The 11,824-nt window shown below is 42.6% G+C and overlaps 1 protein-coding gene across 1 annotated transcript; it reads right to left on the bottom strand.

The window, feature by feature from the left end:
- Positions 1-1,888: 1,888 nt before the first annotated feature.
- On the bottom strand, positions 1,889-11,770 carry si:ch211-117k10.3 (Krueppel-like factor 15). Its single transcript, XM_046310140.1, is given in 4 exon segments — positions 1,889-4,465; positions 6,708-7,374; positions 7,376-7,778; positions 11,130-11,770. Coding segments are annotated over 3 exon segments (1,026 nt in total). The 5' UTR covers positions 7,566-7,778; positions 11,130-11,770; the 3' UTR covers positions 1,889-4,296.
- Positions 11,771-11,824: the final 54 nt, after the last annotated feature.

The following is an 11,824-nucleotide window of genomic DNA, read 5'->3' as shown; positions in this document are numbered from 1 at the left end:
TATAGATTAAATCGCTTACCCGCTGCATAGCAAGCTGTGCTATCCACACTGAATGGTGAAGTAATTTAACGTTGTGCTAAATGTTTAAAAAACGATATATATTTCAGAGGTTTAAATAGGAACAGAAACCATCTATATACACCTGTAATTTATTTAGGTTTCCACCAGTTCAGAATTTTATTTTGCTGGTGGAACAGTGGAACGGAACAAAAAAATAGATATATTCTGTTCATAATGAAATGATAGGAAAATAATTACAACCCCTGATTAATAATATAGTAATCTACAGTCATGTCCTCAAAAACACTACAGTGAATACTATAGTATACAGTATAAATATAGCAATACTACAGTATTTAGACCATAGTAGACTAGTGTATTTTTTAATGTGGGTCTGCAAAGTACACTGAGGTTTTCAATTAAAGAGAAAATGTATGCTACTAACATTACACTGGTTCAAGCGCTGGACAGAAAACACAGGAAACAAATGTTCAAGATTTGTCAAACCATTTAATCACTGTTGGTGTAGAAAAGGCCCATGGAGTTGGTGGAATAATCCTTTAATTCATTGCCATTTACTCAGCTGGGCAAGGGGCGATTTAATTAGGTCAGGTGGAAATGTCCGACAGATCTCAACTCCATAAAAGGAGGAAATTGCCATCGCCTGATCTCGCTGCTTTCTCTTCCTTAACTCCATCTGATCCAGAAGTTATGTGTGTCATGAATCCACACTACTCAGTAAATATACCACTTTATGGTTAAAGGAATTCCTGCCTCAGTCTCATACATTCCTCTGTCACCTGACACGTGACCACCTGTTCACCTTCACTGTCAGTCATCCCACCTGTCCAGCTACCCACACAGATTCCACTAATCTTTCAGTTGGGGTATATAAAAATTGTGGACAAATTATTCACCTTTTCAAATCCTGTGAGGGTTTAAGGAGATGGACTGTAATGTATTTTTTACTGAGATGGGCCTAGTACCTGCACATAGTAGAAGTAGCCCGTCGGCACAGATTTAGGATCAGTTGGGATACCCTCCCTCCCCAATCTAAACCTCAACCACTAACCTGTGAAGCGTGATGTCACCTGTGGCTCTCATTGGAATGCATCCACAGCTATAGGGCCAAGAATGATGTATGTTTATTCTAGAACGACAGTAACCCCTGGGCCTGGGCAATATGGATGCTTATTTGCAGCCTCACAATTCTTCTAGCGATCTCAGGACTGCACTTCATTCCAAAAAGATGTCTCCTTCCCTCTGCTGTCATTTACTTCCTTTCACAGATCTGGATAGATGAGAACAACACACCGGGAACTAGGGTGAGTGATGGAGGCTTACACCTACCCAGTCGTCTCAGGTTTGTGAATGGGAGAGTCAAGTGAACAAGGGCAGAGGGGAGGGGATGCTATTTTTTTTTTGATGAAATGCAGTCCAACCTTCTTCCAGACACACCTTCAGTCCCAGAACGACTCAGCTCCACACAGTGCCAGACATTCCAGTCTTACAGGCAGGCTGGTTTCTGAAGCACACTGGGAGAATTTCTCTCTCTCTCTCTCTCTCTAGCATTGTAAACCCAAATTTCTTCACTCTGTAACAGCGGAATCAATGTTAGAAATATGCCAAGGTTCAGAGTACTGAAGCCTACGGCATTCTCTTCCGAGGCAGAGACTTGTAGGAACAGCCTCCCACTGTGCCACAAGCAACACTTTTATTTGGGGCAGAGACAAAGCAATAGTTTTACAATCTTTGAATGTCACTCCAATGAAAGAATAGATGGACTTAATGACCCAATGAAGGCATGGATAATTGTGTTTCTTGAAATACACAACAACAAAAAAAGCCATGACTCAAATAATGACAAGGATCATGTTTACATTTTCTTATCCTTTATTCTCATACATAGGAAAATAGCATGTCTGGTATTCAATTCTTTTTTTAACGTGTATTTCAGCAGAACTGAATTATTACAGTAGTTAGAGTTACTGGGAGAGAGCGACCTATGGTTGAAAGTAAGGCAGAAAGGGGAACATTTACAATAGGACTGAATCAGAGGGACCCGATCAGCCATGGACACACAGCTGGGTCAGACGTATGTCTAGGTGGGTTGATGTGGTCGTGATCTAATCAAACGAGTCATGTCCAAAGAAAGAAATACACAAACAATATTAAAAAACAACAAACTGTTTCTGTAATGGCAAGATACCATTTAATGATGATTGCCAGTGATACTGATGATGTGGTGGTCCATTCTGAGTTTACCCATCCAAATGGGTAAATGTTTTTTTTTTTTAAAGGTTGGCTCATCATAAATTCTGAATCACTGGGATCGATGGCAAATGTGAGTGATTGACTGGAAATTTGAGTACAATATAAGTGGGTTTAAAGAGCATGTATCCACTCTGGTTTCTCTGAAGGAATATGGGCCAAAACTGCTACCCTGAAAAGTCCATTGTTTTCTCTATATGGTTTCCTAAGTGCAGTAGCCTGTTGAAAAGCACATTTTACACTCAAATCCAGAGCTACAGCTTACATACTGGTAGCAGAGCCCCCAGTCCTTGGCATAGCATTTAGAAAACAACTTTATTGTCCATGTCTTACAGCACACATCACACACAGTTGAGACAAGCACAGGGTCAAGCTGCAGTGCAGGGCCCCTGGATGGAAAGCATGCTGTGGGGTTAAGGGCCCAACAGTAGAAGAACATCTTTAGGATGTGAATCCAGCAGCCCTTCAGTTACCAGATCAATTCACACCTATTTTTCCAGTGCCCGCCACAGGATTTGAACCAGACACCTTTCATCAACAGGTCCAATTCCTTAGCCGTTGGGCTACCTATAACTTTTCTCCATGCTTAACCCTCTCCTGCTTGACCTGCTAACATAAGTGCACTTGAGAACAGAGGGCTCATATTGATGAAGTGTGATGGGTTAACTCATTAATGGAAGAGTGAGTCTCATAATTAACTCCCGTCTGGCTGATCAGATGGCCCCAGATGGCCCCACCAAGCACAGACACCACTGGATAGCTTAATGTACTGACTAAGGGTTTTTCTGGAAAGGAGCTTCTATATGTTCTGTACATGTAAATGTTATATTTTACAGACACAGATTGGACAACGATCAGCTGCCCTTTTCAGGTACAGTACTGTACACTATATAGGTTTAAGAGTGTGGACCAGGTGGGCTGCGGTGTCTGCTGGTTTTCACTCCGTTACTTGCCTTCAATCAGCATCTGACGCAAACCAGGTGGCTGTGAGTGGACTCTTAACTAACCAGTTATTACATAATGGACCAGTAAAGCACCATGGTGAAAACCATCAGACACTAGTCTGCAGCCCCTGAGGTCTTTTAGGGAGTGGGAAGCGGCACGAGGTCAGGGAAGCGGTGATAACAGTACTGAATTGGCCGTTAGAGCCAGGGGGGATGTGATTGGGCCAGAGGGTTGGCACTATGGGGAGCAGGAGGGGATATGTAAGAGATTTAGACTCAAACCTGTTCTCTGAGAGAATCTGGCAGCTCACATATCAACACAGTACTTTCAAATTTCAACTGGGCTAATAGCACAGATTATGGGCTAGAATGAGCTGGGCCAGTGCATTTACCTCAAACTGTCTTGAGGGTCTAACTCCTGAAGCAGATTCACAGAGCAATATAATATGTAGAATAGAATGTGTGACAGTGTAGTCTTTTAAACACAATCTAATGACATATACAACATTATCTTCTGAGAGTTAGACCTTGTGCAGCTGCCTGTCACACTTGTCATCTGATGAGGGTAGCGAGGTGTGTGTGTGGCAGGGGGATTTGATTTAACCTAAAGGCCTGAAATCCGCTTTAAGCTGAACAATCACATCCTTGAGATGGCCGTTACCTGTTAGTTCACTGTCTAGCACCAGGACAAGCCCTCATCTGCTCTGCTGCAGGAAGGAGGAGAGGAGAGGGTAAAGAGGGCAGAGCTCAGCAGGGTCTGAATCAGATTCTGGCTGGCCCAGATATGCTCCTGTAGCTCCAGTGTCCTGATGAGGACTCAGACTCCCTAACGGGGCCTTCCCGGGGAAGGTCTGGGTGGATGAGTCTGATTAGTCTGTTCGCCTGTGGTCGGGTTGAGGTTGGACTGGGCAGGGTTGGGCAGGCACAGCCAGGGTGTAGGTGTGGGACCAGGCTGCTCTGAATTCTAGAGGCAGGTACTAATAATTCTGCTGTCCAGGTCAAGTGCTGCAACGGGGTTAAGGGTGGCATCAGGATCACGACTGGGCTGAGCTGGGTTTGCTGTGTCGAGATGCTGGCTGGGTCAGACAGTAGTTCTGACGATTCTGCCAGGCCGGGGACTGCGGTGCACCTTGGTGTGTTTGGAGAGGTGGTCACTGCGGGCAAACTTCTTCTCACACAGAGAGCACTCGTAGGGCTTGACCCCGGAGTGGGAGCGCCGGTGACGAGACAGCTCATCAGAACGAGAGAACCTACAGAGATAGAGGTGCTTTAATGATTTCTCAGAATTGTAATTGTTTCTACGCTAAATACTTAGTTCAGTTGGTTCCAGCTAAGTGTGTCAGGAGGCCTGTTATTCCCACTGTTTGATTGCCCCCAAATTAGAGCTCAGACCCAGCTCTGAGGGAAATAGAAACACTAAATGGTGGGTCAAACAGTATTTACAATATACAGTGCCGTCAGAGTATTCATACCCCTTGACTTATTCAACATTTTGTTGTGTTACAGCCTGAATTCAAAATGGATCAAATATGTTTTATTCTCACCCATCTACACACAATACCCCATAATGACAAAGTAGAAATTTGTGCACATTTATTGAAGATGAAATACAGAAATCTAATTTGCATAAGTATTCACACCCTTGAGTCACTAATTTGTAGAAGCACCTTTGGCAGGGATTACAGCTGTGTCTTTCTGGGTAAGTCTCTACGAGCTTTCCACACCAGGATTGTTTAACATTTGCCCATTATTCTTTTCAAAATTCTTCAAGCTGTCAAATTGGTTGTTGATCATTGCTAGATCACTATTTTCAGTTCTTGCCTTAGATTTTCAAGTAGATTTAAGTCAAAACTGTAACTCGGCCACTCAGGAACATTCACTGTCTTCTTGGTAAGCAACTCCAGTGTAGATTTGGCGTTGTGTTTTCTGTGATTGTCGTGCTTAAAGGTGAATTAGTCTCCCAGTGTCAGGTGGAAAGTAGACTGAAGCAGGTTTTCCTCTAGGATTTTGCCTGTGCTTACCTCCATTACGTACATTTTTTTATCCTGAAAAACTACCCAGTCCTTGTTGATTAGAAGCATACCCATAACATGATGCAGCCATCACCATGCTTCAAAAATATGAAGAGTGGCACTCAGTGATGTGTTGTGTTAGATTTATCTCAAACATAACACTTTGTATTCAGGACAAAGTTAATTGATTTGCCCCTTGTTTTTGCCGTATTACTTTAGTGCCTTGTTGCAAACAGGATGAATGTTTTGGAATATTTGTATTATGTACAGGATGACTTAATTTCATTCTGTCATTTAGGTTAGTGTTGTGGAGTAACTACATTGCTAATCCATCCTCAGTTTTCTATCACAGCCATTAAACTCAAACTGTTTCAGTCACCATTGGCCTCATGGTGAAATCCCTGAGCTGTTTCCTTCCACTCCAGCAACTGAGTTAGGAAGGACAACTGTATCTTTGTAGTGACTAGATGTATTGATACACCACCCAAAGTGTAATTAATAACTTCACCATGCTCAAAGGGATATTCAATGCCTGTTTTTTTTAATATATATATTTTTTACACCCATCTACCAATATGTACCCTTCTTTGCGAGGCATTGGTAAAACTCCCTGGTCTTTGTGATTGAATCTGTTTGAAATTCACTGCACGACTGAGGGACCTGTGTGGGGTACAGAGATGAGGTAGTCATTCAGAAATTATATTAAACACTATTATTGCACACAGAGTGAATCCATGCAACTTATTATGCAAATGTTAGGCTTATTTAGGCTTGCCATAACAAAGGGTTTGAATACTTATTGACTCAAGCTTTTCATTTTTAATTCATTTGTAAAATATTCTAAAAACATCACTCCACTTTGATATTATGGGGCATTATGTGTAGGCCAGAAAAAAAGGAATCTCAATTGTATTAATTTTAAATTTGTGCTGTAACACAACACAATGTGGAAAAAAGTCAAGGGTTGTGATACTCCTGAAGGCGCTGTACAAACATTATAAGCATATCCTTTCACGTCTTCTAACTACTTTAATAACCCTAAGCCCAATAATTTCCTTACAGAGCTCACTGCAGTTACATATTGGGAAACTAACTGTTCGCAACAGTGAGTGTGTTGTAATATCTAATATTTGCTGAGCTTCTATATGGTTACCATTTCATACCAGCTCTACTCCCTACCTCTGCAGAGACAGAACAATATTTTCTTTATGCTCAGCTTTACAAAATAATTACAGTGAAATACTGTATTTCAATATCCCAACAAAAATAACAACAGTGATAGAGCATCTGTTTGTCACTGTCATCATCATAACCACTTCATTTTAAACCAGTCATTACAGGCTTTTCTTTCTTCTCCCTCCGTTTTAGTATCCTATCACATGTTAATGGCTAGCCTATATGGTAATAAACTACATTTAACAAACCCAAGGTTCCTGTGTTTTCTCTGCATGTTGACTAGCATTGTTATGATTTAACCCACCTCCAGACACAGTCAGGCCAGCTGCAGGTGTATGGCTTTTCTCCGGTGTGTCTGCGGAAGTGGGCCTTCAGATGGCTGCTCTTGGTGTACATCTTCTCACAGCCCGGGTGGGAACATTTGTGTACCCTCAGCGTCTCTTTATGGGGGGGTCTGTTGACCCTAGGGGGGGCCACAGATTTGACCACAACCCCTCCACTGTGACCTTCAATGACTGTTGCCCCAACAAGCCCCCCGGCAATCCTCACAGTGATCGGTAGAGGGGCAATCTTCACGTACTTCTGGTCTGGAGCGTCCGTGCTGGCTATGTTGAGAAGGGTGGAGGGCACCTGTGAGGCCAGCAGGGTAACATTCTGTCCTCTGTGGAGTCCCAGAACCAGGTGGGCCAATCTCAGCCCACTGGATGCACCAGGAGGAGAGCCTGTCTGGGGGTGAGGCTGGGCCAGAGGCAAGGACTGGACCTGGAAAACCAGGGGTGCTCCCAGGAACACTGAGGGGGTGAGGGGGGATGGGCTTCGGGTGTGAGGGCAATTGGGGGTTTGTGGGGTGGGGGGTGACAGAGCATTGCTGGTCCCTGGCTCACTGTGTCCCCCTGAGGAGAGGGGTTGTTCCATGGAGCTGGAAGGGGAGGGAGCTGGCTCCTCTATGGGTTCACTAGAGAAGAGAACCCCCCTCTCTCACCAGCTCCATCTTCTCCCTGAGGAACTCTTCGATGTCCTCCATGGTGGGAGAGAAGGGTGAGGGCAGGCGGGGGCTGAAGTCAGGCAGACCCTCTGTGGGGGTCAGATAGAGTCGGAGCAGGCCCCCTTCCTCTTCGTCATCCTCCTCCTCTCCAGGGCTGAAGCTGAGTCGAGCCCCCATGTCCCCGGCCTCGGGACTGTAACAGGAAGTAAAGCTCCCCCCCTCGCTCCCCCCCCCTCACTACCCTCTCCCTCTACAAGCCCCAGGGAGACCAGGCTAACACCTTCCCTAAAGAGGTCATTATCAGAGACCAGCGCTCTGTTGCTTAACGACACCATTGATACAGTCCAGATACAGTCCAGATACACAGGAGAACCACGCTTCTCACTACACCTGCATAGAAAACGTTGGGGATACCGCAGTTAAAAAAGTAAATGCTGAATCATGAATAAGAATATAATATTTAACATCGATTTAATTAAGTACCTAATTATAGGGCAAAATAAATATCATGGGGAGGTATAGAAAGGGTAGTTGAAAGCATTCATTCTCGTAAGAAAGTCAAACTCATTCAATTGAATGCAATTCATTAGCAAGATCTCTTTAGTTATTACCATTTCGCAACCTGGTAATAATAACTGAAACCTGACAATCTACAAATGACTAGGCCAAACATCCAATCCAATGGGATCAAGGCCTACACGCATGTACTGAAACAGAGCGAATCTTATCACCAAATTCAAAATAATTAACATGTTAGTGCTTTTTCATGTCATTCATACCAATGTAGCAAAACTCTGGATAATTAAATGGATACATTGTGCATAATAATGTGCCCAGTGTAAACTGTAGCAAGGTTGCCATGTGGGCGGTTTTCCATTGAAAACCATATTGGCGGTTTTCCTTTGAAAACCATATCGTGGGTGAAAATGGCATTTCTCTTTTATTTGTATTACATTTCACTGTGACCTACTACTACTGATAATCAGGGAGTGATGCAGGCTGTTGCTGAGTGAGTGAGTAAGTCAGTGGCCGTGTTCGAGGGGATCATAACCACAATATCATGGGTAAACTGTGACTGACCGATCTACAAATAATAATGAGTTGTTATTCATGATGCAAGGTTATCAGTCAGATGGTAGTCACCTGCAGTCGTTTTGATGTTCTCGAACACTGCCAATGAGTGGTGGGGAGGGAGCGCCGGAGGGGTGTGTGTGTGTGTGTGTTGAGCACAGTCATTGGTGTTGACAGAGCGCTGCAGAAGGAAGTCATAACACGCGATGTGAGAACAACAAACTAATAAACTAGCACTAGCTAGCTACTTACTTCTCCCTCATAATTCTTGTTTGCCTCGTTCGCTGTATCCTGACCACCCCTAGTCCTGCCAATCATTACTAGAGCCAACACTGCAAGGGAGAGAAACTGAGAAATAATCATCCAACAGTTTCAGCAAGAGGATCGAAATATGTGCTTTCTCTCTGGGTAAACTATGTAGCCAGGGATCAAAATTAAGGGCCCCCCGTCGTCCCGGGATGATAAATAAAAATGTCTGGGATGATTTGAACAGACTCTAGGACAGTTCTAGGCCGATAGATTCTAAATCATACAACTACTGTACATAAAAAAAACAAGTTAAGCAATGAGGCTAATGCAACAGATCAGAACATTTAGCTTAAAATAATGAACTATTTCTTCATATTAGTGCAGCAATGTGCACACAGCAGTACCCTACACGCGAATGTTCCAAAATGCAATTAGCGGGAACGCACCTTTCTAAAAAGCACACCACACATGCGAGGGGTTTCATGTGACAGAAATGAAAATATCCTTTTGCAATTTTGAAAGAGGGGAGATCTAAAGATGCAACAACTAGCATGGGTTGCTAATATGGCTAAGTTTGAGTCTTTGCCTGCTGGACAATGAAAAGGTTGATTTGAAAATCAATAGAAAAATAGAAAATGTTGGTTTCAACGGCATAAGGATTTATTTATTTTTTAATCATTCCCTCAACATATGGTCTGATTTTGGCTAAGCTACTTTGAAACAAGGTAAGACATGCCTCATGAATAAAATGTTAAATGTTATGGCTTATTAGTTTCAAAATGCTGATTGCTTCCACTCAGATTTCAAAGTGGGTGATGTGTGCGGAGCGCAACAGGAACTGTCCTTTCTCTCTGCTGTTGTGACCATTTCATCTGAACGAAACGTGCTTGGAGTATGTCAACAGAATCAAACCTTTAGATGTTAATGTTAATTATAAACTTTGTGATTCCAGCCCTGAATGCTGATTGGCTGACAGCCGTGGTATATCAGACCCGTATACCATGGGTATGACAAAACATTTATTTTTACTGCTCTAATTACATTGGTAACCAGTTTATAATAACAGCATTAAGGCACCTGGGGGGTTTGTGGTATATGGACAATATACCACAGCTAAGCGCTTTGTCCAGGCACTCCACGATGCGTCTTGCATAAGCACAGCGTTTGGCTGTGGTATATTGGCCATATTCCACACCCCCTCGTGCCTTATTTCTTAATTATTTGTATTTTATTTAACTAGGCAAATTACAATACTTTAACATTGTCAAACATGACTGGCGTTTAGCCTATATTTAAGTAATTAAAAGTATCTTTAAAATGTGGCTTTGGTATCGGTGTGGACGAGAGGCTGTAACCAATATGCATATTACCTAGTCTACATTTCCATGTAGTCTAATTATTTTTGTACATTTATGCTAAATATATTTAAATATTATTCCAATGTCTTTTTTAGAGGATTCTTTTGACAGCCCCATTTATCTATTTCGGTAGTAGGCTACTGTTATTAGCCTTTTAAATCTATGAATGACCTATGTCCTATGAGTAGACCCAATTTAATTTGGGACAGTTTAAAATTGCACTTTGGAACGACTTTGGGACAGTGATGAAAAAATGATTGAGCCCTGTATGTAGCAAGCTAACATTGGTCAGAAAGTTGAAGTCAGAGGAGAGAGAGCGGCACCGATTAACTCCATTACTATCAAATTATAATAGCAGTGATTGATTAATAGTACAATAAACTGTTGATCTACTGGACTCATGATGGATGGCTTCTCTCCATTTTGCTTTCCATGTTGCTCCAGAGGGGTGGATGACTAGGACATCAGACTGCAGCCACACATCAACTTACTTTAATTAAATAAAGGAAGCCAAAAAGCTAACTTCTTGGGCTTTTCGATTTATAGTTCAAATTAAATCATTTGGTGTGATAAACCATTAACAAAGGGATACATGTAGAAAACAAGGTAAAGCAATTTTACCAGATGTATTTAGATTGTCACTATGGAGACACCTATTGAATAAATATGTCAACTCTTCACTTGCTGCGAAAAACATTTTTGGGCCTAGTTCAGGCCTTGTGGGTGGGTTTTGAGCAATAATTGGCTCAACATTTAAGCTGGACCTGGCAACCCTGAACATTGGCCACATGACGCGCATATGTGTATCAGGCGCAAAACATGGAGCAGGACCGTAATAAGTGCGTATTACACCGAAGTGAAAACTAATAGTTAATCGATTGTAGGCCTATCTTCGACATCCACAAACAGTATTATTTACAACTTCAACTGCTTTTAAATTCAGAGTATGAGCAGGTGAGGCACATGGCAAAAGGGACCTGACAACAGCCAGACAAGGAATTCACAAGTTCGGAGTGTAGGGTCAACCGAAAACAGCAAATATCACTAGTGAGGGTGAACTTACCGTAGATAATCATTAACTATATTAAAACCTTTCGAAATGACAGTCCTCAAAGTTTTTCGCCGTCTTATTTTTGCAGAAAGGGATCCCGTCCTTGCCACAGTTCCATGTTGACATTATTTCTGTGGCCATTACATGACTGCATTGCTTGTACACTAGGAAGCATTGATCCAATTCCGCCGTTCTGATTGGCTAAGCGTACGGAGGCTCGCCCTAACACAAGGGATTCTATTGGTTTCCGCACGATGGGCGCGTTTTGCCATTATTTTGGGAACTGTCACTATTTTAGGTTCCTGTCCAAGTAGCCAACTTGAAGGGTGCCGCATTCAAGTGCTAATCGGAACTAGGAAACTGACATTTTCGACTTGTTAACTGGTCTGCTTGTCGTTATACACGTGTCGCTTTCAATTAACAAGTCGAACATTTCCAAGTTTCCTAGTACGTGGCAAATGTATCCAGTGTTTTCGAAATGTCATATACAACGTGGCTCATTCAGTAACTATGTCAGTCATGAACTGAACAAGGTAGAGCTTTACACTGCAGGTATGGTACAATGGCCCTTTTGTTCAACTGTAGCCTATGCATTGCTTAAGTCGTATTAACAGGGACAGCCTTCATGCTTAACCAAATGTTGGTGTCACTCAGCCCCGTGGAGAGCACATGTATGAACATGAAACTAGAGACCTCTATTCTGATGT

Source organism: Oncorhynchus gorbuscha, linkage group LG18 (assembly GCF_021184085.1).
Source record: "Oncorhynchus gorbuscha isolate QuinsamMale2020 ecotype Even-year linkage group LG18, OgorEven_v1.0, whole genome shotgun sequence".
In the NCBI taxonomy this organism is placed as follows: domain Eukaryota; kingdom Metazoa; phylum Chordata; class Actinopteri; order Salmoniformes; family Salmonidae; genus Oncorhynchus; species Oncorhynchus gorbuscha.
Note: the sequence above shows the minus strand (reverse complement) of the source record. Positions and strands in the feature narration are given on the sequence as shown.